This window comes from Ambystoma mexicanum, chromosome 4p (genome assembly GCF_040938575.1).
Source record: "Ambystoma mexicanum isolate Mex_15411 chromosome 4p, UKY_AmexF1_1, whole genome shotgun sequence".
Taxonomy (NCBI): Eukaryota; Metazoa; Chordata; class Amphibia; order Caudata; family Ambystomatidae; genus Ambystoma; species Ambystoma mexicanum.
The window spans coordinates 688,840,161-688,858,147 of record NC_090927.1 but is presented as its reverse complement, the minus strand read 5'-3'; the positions used below and the strand labels follow the sequence as shown (position 1 = coordinate 688,858,147).

The window sequence follows — 17,987 nt, the reverse complement described above, 5'->3', positions numbered from 1 at the left end:
ACCTCCCCAGTCGGGGGCCGGCTAACATAATTTCTTCAAGCATGGGAGGGGATAACTACAGACCAGTGGGTACTCAAGACCGTCACCCACGGGTACTGTATAGAATCCTGCCGGTCCCCCTAATTCAAACCTCCATGTTCAAGACGCCTGACACCAGAACATCTGCACATCCTGATACAAGAAGTCGAGACCCTGCAGGAAAAGGGCGCCATAGAAGTCGTACCTCTTCTACAGGTAAACAAGGGTATGTATTCAGTGTACTTCCTTGTGCCCAAAAAGGATCTCACCATGCGCCCTGTACTAGATTTGCACCCAGCTAACAAATTTGTTAAACCTCAAAGGTTTTGTATGGTTACCCTGTAGGAGGTCATACCCCTGCTCACACAGGGGGATTACATGGCAACATTGGACATGAAAGGTGCATACTTTCATATTTCAATATTGCCGGCACACAGAAAATGCCTCAGGTTCATGATACAAGACAAGCACTATCAGTTCAAAGTACTACCCTTCGGCATAGCCTCAGCACCGATGGTATTTACAAAGGTACTGGCAGTGGCAGCAGCACACCTGTGCAGGCTATCCATCCCGGTTGATCCTTACCTCGACGACTAGCTCATAACAGGGGACTCTTACGAGACATGCCTGTCAAATACCCAAATGACAATAGACCTTTTATACAGCCTGGGATTCTACATCAACGAGAAGAAATCCAGCTTAGACCCCAGTCAAGTTAAGCAGTTCCTAGGGGCTCTAATTCGAACAATGGAGGGCCTCGTCTTCCCCTCCAACGAGAGGGTCCAAAACATGTTGTTTCAAATCCCTCAATATGTAGCCAGTCGAGATGTGAGGGTACGCAAGGCTATGCGACTGTTAGGAATGATGGCATCATGCATTTATTTGGTGCCTCACGCGTGCTTGCGTCCTTTGCATGAGTTGCATGAGTAGCTCAACAGCCAGTGGTGTCAGGCCAGCGGACAATGGGACGATCTAGTGGTTGTCTAGCCAGCCCTCATTCTCTTGCTGCGGTGGTGGTCAAGAGAGAACCTCCTTGAAGGAAAATCCTTTACCACCCCCACAGTGGAGGCCACTCTCACTGCAGACGCATCTCTCACAGGGTGGGGAGCTCACCTGCTTCAACAAACCGCGCACAGAGTTTGGTCGTCGGACATAGCATCCAACCACATAAATCTGTTGGAACTGTTAGCAGATTTCAAAGCACTGAAAGCCTTCCCGACACAACTGCAGGGGAAGACGGTCCTGATCCTCACAGACAGCACCACGGCCATGTATTATCTGAACAAACAGGGGGGGCACACACTCTCCAGGGCTGTGCAAACTGTCCCAGAACATTTGGAAGTGGGCTCTCAAACACATGTTCCTGTTGTCGCAACATGTTCCAGGGGAACTCAATCTTCTGGCCGTTCTGAGTCCGTTCCAAGGGGAACGGACTCTGGATCACATGGTCAGGGACATTTCTTATGCCCCCCCCTCACTCCCCTACTCAACAAGATAGTGCACAAGATACACCAGGAACCAGTCACCATGATATTGGTGGCCCCCATGTGGGCCCTCCAACCCTGGGTCGCTCATCTGATGGAGATGTCTCTCTCTCTCCCCCAGTGAAGCTACCTTGACTGTACAACACGTTGTCGCAGGACAAAGGGCAGACACCCCACCCATGCGTGCAAACATTGAATTTAGCGGCCTGGCTCCTGAGGTCATAGAGTTCGGACACCTGCAACTCCCTCAGGGATGCATGGACATACTTGGGGAAGCGAGGAAACCTAACACCCGATGTTGCTATTCCAGCAAAAGGAAATGCTTCGTTTTCTGGTGCAATTCCAAGGGCGTCAATCCCATTGACTGCTCTCCCATGCACATTGTATTGTACCTGACTCACTTACTTGACTCGGGGCTGGTTTTTAATTCCCTTAAGGTTCACTTAGCTGCTCTCTCAGCCTACACCACGTCACAACAGAAGGTGTTGTGGTCGAAGATGCCAGTTATTAAGGCTTTCATGGAAGGGGTCAAGAGGATTCCCTGTTAGGCAGAAACCTGTGCAGTTCCCTTAGGGACCACTGCAAAAGGCTTAAGACTACAGGTGTTGGCAGTAAACCCAATTGGTAGCAGTCTGTACCACCCAGATTTACCTGGTAGCTGTGGCTGAGCATCCAGACTTCTCTCAAGAAGAGTTAGACAGTATATAGAGTATACAAGATAGGTACCAAAATACTGTAGCATAAGCAAACACTGACCAGAGCTTTTGGTATCAAGTATATAATTATTTATTTAAATACACACTTAGAAACACTCTGGCACTATTATTGTAAGCAAGTTCAAAAACAGTCACTATTAATATATATACATCCCTTATTCCTTATTAGACAAGTCTTAGTTAACACCACTTATTTCCAGACAGAGGTGAGCGCTTAACTAAAGATGGCACTCCAATAAGTTTAAGAAAAAGGGAGGGAAAAGGCAGAAGTTAGAAACAGCACACAACACAATACTTTCGAAGCACTCAGCAAGGCAGGAAAGTCAGTCTACTTGTGAGCAAAAAGTTCAGAGGCCAGGCTCCCTCTTGAAGAGAGTAGAACACCAATGCGCCCAAGATCACACAGTTTAAAAGGCTTGGAGAGTCTTGCAGAGAGTTTAAAAAGGAATCAGTTCAGCTCAGAAAAGTTCAGTTAGCCAGCCTAGGGCAAACCCAAATGGTAAATTGAGGATTTAAGAGACACCTCACACAGACCATTGCGAGGGAGGCCAGGTGGACAAAGTACCTTGAAAGTGGAGAGAATCCTCCAGCGGGGACAGTTGTTCCTGGCAGCGGGTGCAAGTCGCGGCGTCGTCCAGAGGAAGAGATGGTCTCGACGTGGAGGAAAGCTGAAGGTCGTTGCACTTCCAGGGAAGAAACCAGCCGCGGAGTTCTCCGGTAAAAAGGTACTACCCTTTTATTCGCGGTAGTGGAAAAACGTGGTATCCCGGTTGCCGGAGTGCTTGGCACAGGCAAGGCGGCCACGAGATGATCCGGGAAGGCGAAAAGGCGGGCAAACTGGTTATCCCCACCAGTCAAAGGAAGAAGACTCTTCGGGATGAAGATCTCCTATGTCGTTGGAAGAAATGGCGAGTCGGTTCAGCAGGGCTCCACCGGTGGTGTCGTCGTTGCAGGTCGGCTCAGCTTCTCCCTCTTCGGATTCTTTGGTCCTGTGGCGACGTCTGCAGTCCCAGTCCCCAAAGCCCTGCTTTTATGCAGAAAACCCCCATTCATCAGTCCTAGCTGTCACTCAAACATGCTAAGTGGTGAGCCGGGCGGCTCACCACTGGGCCAATCACACAAGAGTGCGACTTGAGTTGCCGAGGCAACCCAGTCCAGGGTGCCTAAACCCCATCCCACACCCCCTATGGTACCCAGACAGAGTGGCACCACTTTTTGGCGGGCTTCTCCACAGAAGCCTCCAAGTGGAACAAAGGGCTCGACTTGGGTTGGAGTCACAGAAGCGAACACAAACGCCATTTTGGAACAGAGTTCTGGCAAAAAATACCAACCGGTGAATTAATATTAAATAAATAAACCGGCTGTATGTTTGAGGCTATGTTAAAAAGTATTAGCCTCGAACAATGGGAAAATCCCATAGGAATATATTCGCGGTTGAATATAAAAAGTAGTATCCACTGCCACCAGCCAAAAATCGCTCAGGGGGACTGGACAGTGCCCCCTCGAACAACAGGCCCAGGGGCAATCGAATTGCTCCTACCAGTACGCCCACAATATGATGGTTTGTACTGGTTCTGTTCACAATTTAGGACTAGTAAAGACAATGGTGACTTAACATGCCCTTGGAGACAGTAGTCAGTCCCAGGGTACGGAGTTCATGTTTGGGGGTCACTATGACACCCCTGTGTTACGGCACGACGGGTGCTGTGTAACACACATACCAAAAACACATGAAGCCCTATGGAGTAAAAGACCCCATAGCCCATAAAACACATACAAAGTCAAAGGATATCTCAAATCCTGTCTAAGAGTGGGAGAAAAAAAAGAGTCTCACTCTTAGCAGGAGAAAAAATAAACCCCAAACATCCAGCAAAGCTGCTGGGGGGGGACTCACTAGGTTTGGGAAATTAGCCTTAACAGAGAATTCTCCCCAACACTCCCGGATGGGACCGGAATGTGGTCTTAACCAGACTTATGGGGTCTCCATTTGAACCTATGCATAATGCAAGTCACAAGGATCTTACCTAAAAGACATCCTTCCTAGTGGCCATCACTTCTATTAGAAGGGTTAGTGAACTACAGGCTCTGTTCTAGACCCTTTCATTACAGTTCAGAGATAAGGTGGTTCTGTGCACTCACCCTAGATTTGCGCCTAAATTTATCTCCCAAGTTTCATGTGAACCAATCAATAGAACTGCCTGCTTTCTTCCAGAACCCTACTAACATGGCCGAAAGAGGCCTACACACATTAGATGTCCATAGGGCAGTCATGTTATACCTGGACAGAACTAAACCACTGAGAAAGACAAACCACTTTTTTGTTTCAGTGGCAGGTGGTAGAGAAGGGGATCCTGTCTCTAAATCAGCAATCTCAAGGTGGATTGTCAAATGCATCACAATCTGTCTCTCTTGCTAAGAGAGAACAGCCCCCAAGCCTAGGGTGCATTCTTCTCGAGGCACTGGGGCTTCCATAGCATTCATTGCAAATGTTCCCCTAGAGTCCTTTTGCAAAGCGGCAACCTGGAGTTCTGTACACACCTTTACTAAATACTATTGCCTAGACACTCATTCTAGGTCTGATTCTCAGGTTGGACAAGCAGTACTAAGACATCTTTTCACTACTGTTCCCTCTCACAACCCACCCCCAACTCCCGAGTACTGCTCGATAGTATATGCACAGCATGTGCTTCTAAGTAGATTAACAAGCATCAGAAGACATGCATTACTTACCGTAAAGGCATTTCTGATGATTGTATCTGCTTAGATTCACACGCGCCCACCTTTCCTCCCCGCTCGGATGGGAGGAACATAGACGTCTTACTACTTTCTCTCTTTTCTGTACTCACTCACGATAGTCATAAGGCGAAAAAAATACAATCGGAGGGACCTCGACGCGTGAGGAATTGTGGGTACAGTGCACGTCACGTAGGGATTATGTTACAGGCATGCCCATGTCGACATCCCCTTTCGATTCTCGAGAGACAAGATGCAATACTCCGCGGTTACCACTGGATGTCGGACTATATGCACAGCATGTGAATCTAAGTAGATACAATCATCAGAAGTGCTTTTACGGTAAGTAATGCATATCATCCTCACCAATATGGATATCTGTTACAACAAGATATTGTACAGTTAAAGGAAACTTGGCTAATTGGTTAACTGTTTCATCAAGACGCATCACCATTTTAATAATGCCTATGATTTATTTTAAATACTAAAGAACATTTTGTAACAACACGAGTGTTTCAAGTTGTTGTTTATTTTATTTTTTAACCTTACACTATCTTGAAATAAAAGGGTAAGAGGCTCACTACAGGCCAGTGCTACATATATTTTCTTTGTTAATATACAGTCATTAATTCCACACTGTTCCATTAAAAGTGGTATACAGTATTCAAAAACGTGTTTGCATATTACCAGAAACATATTTTTATATCCGGCCAATCAGCATTTTGTCTTTAAACGTGTGTGACACTGCAAAATATAATATGTTCAAATTGATTGCATTGCCTTTTTTTCATTTTGTCAGTTTTGCAGGACTCCTCCTTGGAATCACAAATACCTTTGCTACTATTCCTGGAATGGTTGGGCCAGTTGTTGCCAAAATGTTAACTCCAAATGTAAGTGCATAGGTTTCTTACATTTAAAAATTCTCATATTCTAAGTTTATTTTTTTAAATGTTCCATTTTCCATTTCATTCACCCTTTTATTGAACTTGAATAATTGCGTATAATGTTCATTCATTATTTGAGGAGAAATTAAACCACAAACAATATTGAATGCTTTGTCAGTTTAATAACTTAATGACCATCCAAAGCCACGTTGATGATGTTGATAGAAATAAGGGGATGAACACAAATATTTTAAAAGCTTCTATGACATCTAGGGAGTGTTGTGTGTGGATATGCATTGTGGCTGTGATATCGGTTAGCATCTCGGAACCTATTTGCTTAGTTAGGAAGATGGCATAGAAAAGTGTCAAAAGCGCAAAATGGCAGAATAGTTAAGTACATTCTTCTGCAGTAGAATTCCTAGCTCTATGTGCTTTATACTGGATCACACAGTCAGGAAAGTTTACATGTTTCATGCCATTATGCAATACGTCCCACAAATTACGCAAAGGCAGAAGTGAAGGCTTAATTGTTGGCTACTGCAGTTCTGCAGTGTTTTTTGCACGGAGTGGAAGGGACTGAGATTGCCTGCTATCTACTGCTTTGGGCTGGGAGCCTGCTTGGGAACTCGTAGCTTGGTGCTCGGCTCGCCCTCACTAGACAAACCTCTCCTTCAAAACCTGCGCTAGCGCGAATGCAGAAGTGAAGGCTTAAGTGTTGGCTACTACAGTTCTGCAGTTCTGTGGCATCAATGCTGCAGATGAAGCACGTTATAAGTGAGTCCTACAACATTACGCCTAATAATTCTTCCCTCTTTTACTCCATAATACTCTGTCCCATCTTGCCCAATGAATAACTCAAAGCAACATACATGTGCACTATGCAGTTTGGTGCAACGCAAAGGTAAACACCTGCACACCCATATGTCAGGCTGCAGAGACTCTGTAGTCCCTCTGATCCCTTTTATCCTTTTTCGAGCACAAACAGCCATTGTGGATTCTACTCAACCTAAAATCATACATTTCCTCGAACCCGGTAGAGCTGAGGGGAGAGGCAGGGCAACTATAGCAGCCAACTCAGCATCCAAAGAAGTTGCAAGCAATTGTGAACTGCCAGATCCATTGCTAAATGTCTCGAATATCTCTTTCAGTCTATATAAGAATGGTTCCTTATTGAACCACTGCCTTAACCTAAGACGGAACTCCCTGGGCCCTGCTAAGGACATTCATAAGAATACAATTTTTTTTTTTTTTTTTTTAAAACTTTATTTTTGGGTTTTAATATACACATACAACAACGACCTTTGGTGATAGGTCAAAACAGCATAACATACAACGATATTGCGTTCATTACACTTACAATGCATTTTCACAAGTTCTGGGGTCACCTTGCAATGGTACAAAGGGTCTCTAAGACAAAGTGCTCTGCTGAGGGTCCTGAAGATTGATCGGGGTCGGGCTCATAGCTGTGTCTTGGATTGCGGATGGAGATTTAGAGGTGGGGACATCAGGTGTAGAGAGTAAATATTCAATGTAGGGAGCCCATATATCCGGGGGGCGTGCGTGTAGAGGGAGAGTCCGTAGAAACTCGGCATCCATGTCTTGGCAATACAGGATGTCCTTCTTCCACGCTGCCAGTGAGGGAAGGGGGCCGCGACCCCAGGTCAAGGCAATTCTCCTGCGGGCGAGCACCAGGAACAGAGAGGCGAGCCTTTTCCCGGGAGCCTGCAGGTGTTTGGTCATGCTCAGGAGGGCTATGGTCGGTTGCGGGGCAATCGTTTCACCGATCACATCACTCGTGTGCTGTAGGACCGCAGACCAAAAACGGGCCACGCCCGGGCACTGCCATGCGAGGTGAACAAAGTCAGCGTCTGGAAAAGCGCATCTCTCACAGTGATCGGAGGCGTCAGGGTGATGACGTCGCCTCTTTTGGGGAGTGTAATATGTTTGATGGATGAAGTTGAAGAGTATCTGCTTATATCGAGTGTTTAAAGCTACTTTTTGAGTTTGTTGGAGAATGTAGGACCATTCCACATCGGGTATCGTGACATGGAGTGCTCTTTCCCAGCGCTGTTTGGCATTGACAGCGGGTGTCGTAGTGTCAGCCAGCAGTAATCTATATATCGTGGAAACCAGCCGCCCCTCTCCCCTTGCTTGTATCACCCTGTGCAGGAGGGTCCACGTTGGGGGTTGCTTAGGGAATGATGGGAGGATAGCCTGCAGGGTGTGCCGTAGCCTGAAATAGAGAAAAATGTCGAGTGAAGTGTTGCCCCCTCTCTCCCTGATCGCCTGCGGCGTTATGAACATGCCCTCTGGGAAGAGGTCTCCCAGAGTTTGGATATTGGTTTTGTCCAGCCAGATCAGGAAGACTTTTTCATTAGTCAGAGGTATGCCGGGGATAAACCTGATGGGTAATAGCGGGGAGTATCTTATCTGTATTTCGTATTTGCGGGCTATTTTCTTCCAGATGGCGTATGTGGATTGGACTGTGTTTAGTGTGCTGTACGGAACCGATTGCTCGCTGAAAATGACAGCTGTCAAGAAGTTGGGCGATGCTAGGGCGCGCTCGACCTGAACGTGTGGTCGGATATATTCAGACGCATACCAGTGGCCAAGGAATTGGGCCTGGGCCGCCCAGTAGTATTTTTCTACATCTGGAAGCGCAAGGCCGCCCCGAGTCACCGGCAGCGTCAGCGTCGCATATGCGACTCGTGCCGGCTTGCCCGCCCATATTAATTCTAGGATGAGGGACTTGATTTTCTGAATAAAGGCGCGCGAGAGTATTAGGGGTATGTTTGTGAATAGATAGAGAAGCTTGGGGAGAATCACCATTTTGGTGAGTGAGACCCTCCCCCAGAGTGTTAACGGGAGGGACTTCCACCTTTTGGACCCGCTCTTGAAGGGAGTGGAGCACCCGGCCGTAGTTGTCCTTAAAGATGTCATCATGATTAAGTGACATTAGGATCCCTAGATAGCGCACCTTGGAACTTTCCCACTTAAAGCCGTGGTCATCTCGAAACATAGGAGTGGATTTCGTGAGTGGAAATATTACCGATTTCGAGTGATTTATTTTGAGGCCAGATATGCCGCTAAATCGGATTACCTCACGCATAACTGGATTGAGGTTTGTCTGTGGATCTTTGATGAAAAGCAGCACGTCGTCCGCATAAAGGGAGACGATCAGCTTGTGAGGGCCCAGGGTGATGCCCCTATCCGTTCGGCGCTCTCTCAGTCTTGACGCAAGTGGTTCCATGACTAGCGCGAAGATGAGGGCGGACAGGGGGCATCCCTGCCTAGTGCCACGCTCCAGTCTGATTCCGGGAGATCTAGTGCTACCGAGGGTGATCTAGGAGATGGGGTCGTTGTAAAGAAGAGAGACCAATTTGACAAAGGTTTTACCCAAGCCCATTTGTGTAAGAGTTGCAAAGAGGTAAGGCCACTCGACGGAGTCGAACGCCTTCTCGGCGTCTAACAGCACCGCTATGGCTTGCTGTGAGGGGTCCAAAGCGGCGATGACGCCGAAGAGTCGTCTAATGCCATATGTCGTGCTGCGGCCTGGGATAAATCCGGCTTGGTCTCCTAGGACCAGTGCGGGCATGAGGGGAAGGAGGCGGTTAGCGAGGATCTTGGCGAGGATCTTGTTATCTAAATTGATTAGTGAGATTGGCCTATAGGAAGCGCAATCGTCCTGTGGTTTGCCTACTTTATGCAGGAGAGTCACGTTGGCTTCACGGAGGGTGGGAGGGAGTATTCCGCGCTCCAGGGCTTCTTCGTATACTTGTAAGAGTATCGGGGCAATCACGGCAGCATGGCTTTTATAGAATTCGCCTGTCAAGCCGTCGGGACCAGGCGCCTTGGTGCTTGGGAGAGATTTTATTGTGTCTGTAATTTCTACTAAGGAGATGGGAGCATTTAGGGGTTCGCGTAATTCCTGGGTCACCCAGTACAGTTCTGTGTCGTTTAGGTAGTTCTGAATCTCTTCAGGGTTGCTAGTGGTGTGGGAACTATACAGGTTTTGGTAGAATTTATGAAATGTGTTGGTGATTCCCTCTTCGGTGTAGGATAGGGTTCCCTGCGCGTCTCGGATATATTCTACTCGGGGGGGGTGTTTGATCCAGTCTCAGAAGGCGGGCTAGAAGCGCCCCGGGTTTCTGCCCCTCTCCATACTGTCTGATCTTGTGTCTCCGGCTCAAAAATTTCAGTTCACGTTCTGCTGTCACCTGAAATTTATCTAGTTCAGTCTTTAGTTCGGCCTGAATCTGCCCGTCAGGGGATGTTGCCTGAACCTTTTCAAGAGCCTTCAAGCGTCGTTCACATTCCGCCAACTCACGCCTGACTAGCTTCAGGATACCGTTTTCTTTGGCCAAGCAGACACCCCTCACATAGCATTTAAATGACTCCCATAGAGTGCCGGCTGAGTCGACTGAACCCTGGTTTGTTGCAAAAAAGGAGGTGATGTCCTGACGAAGCTCATCAGCGAAGATGGGATCTGAAAGTGAGCCGGGTTTGAACCTCCAGTTCACGGGAGGTCTTGGAGACTTAGACATTGTAAAGTCAAGTGTGACCATGGAGTGGTCGGAGAGGGATCGTGGTAAGATGTGGCATGGGCCCCACTCGAAAGGGCTGAGTGTTGATACCAAGAGATAGTCGATGCGGGAGCTGGTGTTATGGGCCGCTGAGTGAAAAGTATAATCTTGAGACTCCGGATGAGTGCGTCTCCAGATATCAGACAGGTCGAAGGCTTGACAGATCTCCGTGACTTGGCGGCTGGCTTTGGAAGCTCTGCTGTTGCAGCCGTGTGATTTATCAATGCGCGGGTCAAGCGGGGTGTTGAGATCAGCTCCCCACATCACTGTCGCCGAGGCGTATGTGCCCAGGTTGGGCATAATCCAGTTGAAGTTGCTTGGTCCGTCGACATTGGGGGCGTAGGTGTTTACCAGGACTACCTCTCTCCCAGCAAGCAGGCCCCTCACCAGCAGGAACCTGCCCTCCCCGTCCCTCTTAGAGCCGATCAGGCTGAAGCCGGCTTTTTTGTCAATTAGTATTGCCACCCCTCTCGCGTAGGAGGAATATGAGGAGAAGTATCTGTGGCAGCCCCATGACCGGGCCCAGGATTGTTCCGCCGTTGGAGTCAAGTGGGTCTCTTGTAGCATAGCAATGTTGACTTTGTGCCGCCGTAGATATTGTAGAACTTTCCTGAGTTTAGAAGGCTGGTTCCCACCGCGGATGTTCCATGTAGCAATTTTAAGCGATCCCATATCGTAGCAGTCTAAAAGAGCGGGCTGGTGACACCACGACCCCGTGGCACATATTAGGTATGCGGTTATCGCAAGGTGTGATACCTATTGCAGGTTTTGGCATAGGACTTCGAAATTGTAGAGTGCTAGAACACAATTGCTGAAACAATAACATTTTGGAATTCTCGGGATCTCTCCCGTGTGCAGGCAACCCCCAACAGGCCTGCAGATTAGCCACCCCGTTTCCTCCGGGATGAGTAACTTTTGTAACCCCTCACTGCGTGGGCAACCCCCAACTCGCCCATGGTATACCCACCCTTATCAGTTGAGCCACCGACAGTGCCGTGCTTGGGGCGCTAGACGCCTCGCAAGAGGCTGTGTGGCCCAGAGACAGTTAATCATATGATTCTGTGGGAACTGGTAGATGTCGCTGACATCGAAAGGATCTGCGTCGCCTCATTTTGCCGCGTTTGGGAGCATTTATGGTGGGTTCCTGCGTATGCGTTCGCCCCTGCGCGGGCTCTGGTTGTTGGGAGCCTGCCCACAGTTCTTCCGATCCAGGTACTCAGTGGCCTCCTCAGGCAAAGCGAAGAAGTGGGCTCTACCCTCATGCTGGATGCGGAGTTTGGCGGGGAACAGCATCGAGTAGAGAATCTGGTTGGCTTGAAGCCGCCGTTTGATTGCTGTGAAAGAGCGCCTCTGTGCTTGAACCGCGGGTGTGAAATCGGGAAAGAACTGAATCGAGTCGCCATCAAATTGGAGATTCCCTTTCTCTCTGGCTGCTCTAAGTATGGCATCGCGGTCCTTGTAATTAAGTAATCTGGCTATGATTGGGCGTGGGTTTGCCCCCGGGACCGGTCTGACCGTAGGGATTCTGTGCGCTCTTTCCACTATGAATAAATGTGAGAGAACCTCCGGGCCGAGCAGTTCGGAGCAAATACGTTCGACATGGTCCTCCATTTTGATTTGAAGTTGTTGCTCTCTTACTCCAATAATTCTGATGTTGTTCCTACGGGAACGGCCTTCTAGGTCTTCGTTCTTAGCAGCGATAGCTTTTATCTGGGATTCCAACGCCGAGACTCTAGTGGTCAAGGATGCTGTGCCATCGTCCAGACTGGACACACGCTGTTCGACAGTGTCCAGTCTCTCGGCGTGTTGATCGAGGCGATGTTGGATACGATCTACTTTGGACGACAAATTGTCAAGTTTGCTTCCCAGGCCACCTATACCGGCTTTTAAGTCCAATAGGATTTCCTTGATGCCGGGCTCAGGGATCTGGGCTTCTATGGAGCCTTCTTCCGCCGCTGGGGACGCTGGTCTGCTCGCGGTATTCGATGGCCTGGTGGCTGAGCTGGCCTCAAAATTGAGTTTTTTTTGGGACTTATCGTATTTCCCCATGCTGTGTGTTCCTCCAGGGCACTTTCACTGACAGGCCGAAGCGAGAATAGCATGGCCGCGGCAGTGTTTGGGGCTAGATGCTGAGCTCCCTATCGCGGCCAGGGGTGATCGGGCCGGATGGCTCGTGCAGCGCTTCAACAGCCCAGCGGTCCCCGCTCCGCTCCGGGAGACCCCCGCCCTCGATGCCGCCAACGCGGTCCACCTCGCTCGGCGGTGTGCGTATGATCGTGTGTTATTCGGCGTTGGGTCCTGTGGGCCAAGCGTCGGAGTACAGGCAGCAGAGGTGCCCGGCAGTGCTCTTACCTTCGTGTGGGTGTCCCCGGCCACGTCCCGGTGATCCTGCCACCCAAGGATTGCTGTACAGTGGGGCACAGCCGCGTCCCACATGCGCGGCGCCGTCTAGGCCCCGCACACTCGTGGGGACCGCCCCTCACGACCCTCGCCGGGCGCCGATTCCCACGGCTCCGAGGGGTCACCTCTCGCCTGCTGTGTCGTTTCACAGGTCCCGTGTTATGAGCTCCAGCTTCCCGTTCTCTCCTGGGTAGGGGGGTAGATGGAATTTCCTCGGGTCGTTGTCAGGATTCACGATGAGCGACTCTCTTGCCTCGGCCGAGCCCGTCACAAGGGCGCCGATGTCCGGCGAGCCGCGGCCTGCAACCAGACGCTCGTATCTCAGGCCGTGGATGGAGGAGCGAGTCCAGGAAAGCTTCGGGGGGCACCGCTCGACTTCGGAAGTCGGCTTCTGGCGATCAGCGGCTGAAACGGTCCCACAGAAAGGATGGATTAGACAGGATTAATTCTGGGCCTCACGGAGCTCCCTAGGAAGCCGCCATCTTGTTCGGCTCACTAGCGCCCTCCCATAAGAATATAATTGGTTCCAAACATTCAGCTACTCCTGACTTAGCTGAACTGCTTTCCTCTTCAGGATTGTCCTCAAGCGACACGGCGTACTAAATCCTGCTTGCTGATTCCAATCATCAGGGAAAATCTACCCTGGACAAGGTTTGCTCCATGAATAAACTTAATGCCGTGGTATCAAAAATGGATGCCTTGTTTTTGCTATGTTCTAACATGGCTGAAGATCAGAGGGGTCTGAAGTGCATCTCTGGGTAGTAAGCACGTTTTAAATAACCTATCATATCATCTTGGGTAAAGTAGTAGATGTGATGCTTAATAATAGTGCCCATTGTAAAGCGAATCCTAACACGATTATAGCTTCATCTCGGGGGGTGAATTGTATTAATAATCACAAAAGATTACCCACGTTCTACTCTACAACAATCCTTAACCCTGCTTTACAAAAGTATGACAGTGTTTGTCGCGATTTAGCGCCCTCCTCTCAATTAAGCCTGCGGGTTTATCAAACTAAGGAGGCAAATCATGACTTCCTTGCCGCCCATGAGATCGAGGAAGGCCAGAACAGCTCTGTCACAGTGATTGCCAACTCTGAGGAGTAGGCTGTGTGTGTAGAGCAATCGATGTTAGATACTCCCCCGTCACCCAAGTTCATCAGAAACATATCTACTAGGAACAATCCTCGCAAAAGCAGACCTCCTTTCCTAGACCAGTCTCTACCTTGACTGGTCCGTACTTAGTTATAAATGACACGGTTGATGGCAAAGTTAAAAGGGTTTTGTTACAGGTTCCTTTGGATAACTGTATTTTTCCAAAGAACGTCTCACATTTGCTTCCCTTAACAACTAGCATTCCAGAGGTTTGTGGTGAACAGCAGCTAACATTGCTTCACAACCCAATGATGCCACCGCTTTACGAGACTTAGTTACCAGGTTACAACCCATTGATACCATCATTTTACAAAACATGGCTACCAATCCACCCAGGCGAACAATTAAAGCTGATATTAGCACTGCAAAGCCGCCTGGTGCTCCAGGATATCTACCTGAAGCCTGGCACACACACAGGGAGACTTTACAAAAATCCTTGAGCCATAATGTTACCAACTTTCCTGATACACAGTGGTTCGGTATACCAAATATATTAAGTTGGTTGAAGTTCTACCAACAGCCAGGAGAAAATGTTTGAATCTAACATGGATCCTGGAATTACTACATATTATTTCGGACGTCTGTCCGAGAACTACTAGAGATATTGGGCCTCGTTAAGAGAATCGCGGTAAGTCAAAAATGATGCCGGAATGGTAATACCGGCATCACGTAACGGTCCGGCCTATTACGAGTCGACATTCAGGCATTACCGTCATCGCTTGGACCGTGCCCCTCCGTACCGGCATGTGCGCGTACACGCGTCCTTCGTGGCGGGACGCCGCTAACAGGAGGACATCACAAGTTACGCGGGCATGCACCTACCGCCATCCTGAAGGCAGTAAATAGAGTCACCACGATGCCAGTATTACAAGCATCGTGGATCACCCATAAATAGCAATCTGATGTGTTCCCAACTGCCACAGGTGCACACAATCAGCACAGGTGGAGGCAATGGAGTCTGGCCCAGCACAGAAGGAACACACCCACACACCACACCCATTCCCGCACCAAAATTATCCCACTTGCTGTTGCGATTTTGGGGCTGGAGGACATGCCTGCATTGCTACTCCATGATCATCAACAACAACAACAGGCACTACAGAGGAGACGCAGGAGGAGAAGGAGGGTGGGACAGGCCCAGCAAGTCCCACTAGTGCATCCAGTGGTACCACCTAGGCAGCCACCAATCCCTTGCATCAGAGCCAGTCCTTTCAACCTAACCCCTGTGCAGATCCCCACACTGTCCCGCCTGGACCGGACACCATTACCACCATTGTGGACATGATACACAACGACATTGTCAGCCTGATTGAAATCTGCACTGCCTTCCCCCCTCTATTGAAGGTAGTGTCTGTGCTCCACTTCTCCAGCATGGGGTCTGGCATGGATTCACATGCTCATGAATATCCCCCGTCGTCAGGTTGGGAATCCTCGGTAAAGAAAAAATCAGTTTCAGTTTTGTTTCCGAACTGTCTTCCTACTAGTAACCAATCACTGGTCTCTGGGTCATACTGCCCCCAGCCAATGACTGCCCTCTAAATAAGCCCCTCCTCTGGCAGCCATCTTCAGATTTTTACTGCACGTTCAAGTGTTGGGAGTCCTCGTGCTATAGCTCTCGAGCTTTTACTGCGTTTTGCGATTTTTTTCAAAGAGTTTAATCTCATTTTTTCGGTCAATCGAGCCTCAAGCTCCACCGTTTCTACTTCTGATCAACGGAGACCCGTTTTGGAATTGTCTACGCCCCTCAAGGGTGAAGTTTTCATCGAGATACGCTTCTTGGAGGATTCCAGAAGACCTTGAGGCCTACCCTGTGGACATGGCCCAGGACAAAGGAAGCTCGGCGCCCGGATCCAAGCTGTTCAGGAACTGCCCTGGATGCGGATTGCAGAATGTGTTCAAGGAGGATGAGCATTCTAGATGTCTCTACTTCCTTCACGAAGACAAAACGCACATGGAAAGGGACTGTGCGTTTTGCAACATGTCGGAACGGACCATGAGGGATCGGCGGATCCGCCTCACCAACTGGCTGGAAGGGAATGGCCCAGCGGTAGGTGAGAAGAAGAAGAGGTCCGAGCGGTCTTCTAAGTCCTTTGAGGGTGCTCCGGCGACGGGGGTCCAACAGAAGGCTAAGCACCGCGAGTCCGCGGCCACCGGGAGTGCCGAACGGTTGGGCTCCTCGGCTGCCAGGCAGGGCGCACTTTCACCAACGCCATCAACCTTCTGGCGAAGCCCTGGTCGATCCTGACCAAAGCAGCCGAGGCGGAGCGAGGCGGTAATCCCCCCGCTCACCCAAGGTGAAGGCCTCAAGCGCGCCAAAAGTCATGAAGGCCCTGATTCACCCTGCTAAGGCCTCTATCGAGGGAGTCGTGGCGGCCGTGGCAAAGCCTGTGGAGGCTCCCCCAGTGGAGGTGACCTCGGGGCCCAGAGTTTCCCTGCAACCGCAGAGGGAATCCTCTTTTCAGCCCATCGATAAGACCCCTGGTGGAAAAAGAGGGGGGGAGCCGGTGGCCATCACGGACACAGATCCAGCCTCTGAAGAGAAGCTGGCTGGAGTCGTGAAGATCCTCAACAAGCGGTTTGAGCAGGTCCGGTCCCACGGGAGGGATCCCGACGAGGCAGACGAAGAGAGCGACTGCGGTGCCGACGAAGTTCCCGTGGAAGCGGAGGATTCCACTCCCCAACCGTCGCGCCCGTCGCAGCCGATGCCCGATCCACGGGACAACTCGGGAGCCATCTTAATGGCGATCCAGGCCTTATGTACGGAGATAAGGACAAGGTTGCCCTTACCCCCAACGGCCGATCCAGCGGAGCCTGGCTCGTCGGGGAGCCCTCCAAGCAAGCGGAGGAGAATTCATCCTCCCTCGCCCCTCCAGCCTTCGCAGCCCTCACAGCCTTCATCTCCTTCCCCTGATTCTAGGGAGGACACGGGTACAGAGACGCCCACGACGGGTACGGATGGCGACGGTGGTGACGACGGGTTGGACCTTCCATCACCACCCCCTCGGGCTTCCCTGCCCGACGAAATTGGCTCCTTTCACGCCATGATTGCCAGGGCATCCGAGCTCTTCGAGCTCTGCCCTGAAGTACAGAACAAGGAAGGGTTCCTCTATCAACGGCGTGAGGCCAAAAGGAAGATGGTCCTCTTGGTCCCATTACTTGACATCTGGGACGAGGGACTGTTGCTCTTGAAGAACCCGGCCACGACCCCTGCCAAGAGAGACCGGTACGAGAAGAAGTACCGGGTCCCGGATACTGCATACCGCCCCTCTGTGCCTTAGGGCGCAGCCGACCCCAGATTCGGTCGTCTCGGCGGCGGCCAAGAAGGCGGCGAGGGCTATGGCTTCGACTTCAATCCCCCCCCACCCCCGGACGGCGAGGGGAAGAAACTGGACGCCATGGGGTGATGGGTCATCTCGTCGGCGGAGACGATGATAAAAGCGGCCAATGCACTAGCGATAGTGGCCCGTTACGACAGGGAGCTTTGGTTTAAGATAGCTCCTCTGCTGGACTTCCTCCCGGACGACAAGAGGGCAGAGGCCCTGGAGATCCTGCAGGAAGATGAGGTGGCATCGGACCACGCCCTAACAGTTGCCACGGACATTGCGGACACCGGCTTCTGTCAGTTGGGCAACAGGGTTTGCCTTTGATGGCGTGTTTGGCTCAAGGCGACCGATTTCTGCCAGGTCGTGCAAACCAGAGTTTTGGACATGCCCTTCGACGGGAATAACCTGTTTGGCAAGGCAGTGGACAAATCACTACAGGCCATCAAGGCTGACACGGAGACGACCCGGGTCTTGGGGGTTTTGCAATGACGACGGCCGCCCTTTCGGAGCTCCGGAGGCAAGCAAGGTGCCTCTAAAGGTTTTGGCGGCGGCTCCTCGACGTACCGCCAAGCGGCCCGCTCCACGTCGCAGGAGGCCTATAAAGGTCGCGGCAAGTCGGGAGGAGCTCGTCGTCGCCAAGGAGGCCAAGGCAGCAAGGTCGCTGTAGTTGCTGCCTTGGCCTCCTTGGCCTT

The 17,987-nt window shown here is 50.4% G+C and overlaps 1 protein-coding gene across 2 annotated transcripts in view; it reads left to right on the top strand.

The window, feature by feature from the left end:
• SLC17A5 (solute carrier family 17 member 5) overlaps nt 1-17,987 on the top strand; it is a 1,156,538-nt gene that overhangs the window by 988,534 nt on the left and 150,017 nt on the right. For both annotated transcript variants that reach the window (XM_069606252.1, XM_069606253.1), the window contains one exon: nt 5,751-5,841. In XM_069606252.1, the coding sequence (XP_069462353.1) occupies nt 5,751-5,841 (91 nt within the window). The remainder of the gene's footprint in view (nt 1-5,750; nt 5,842-17,987) is intronic.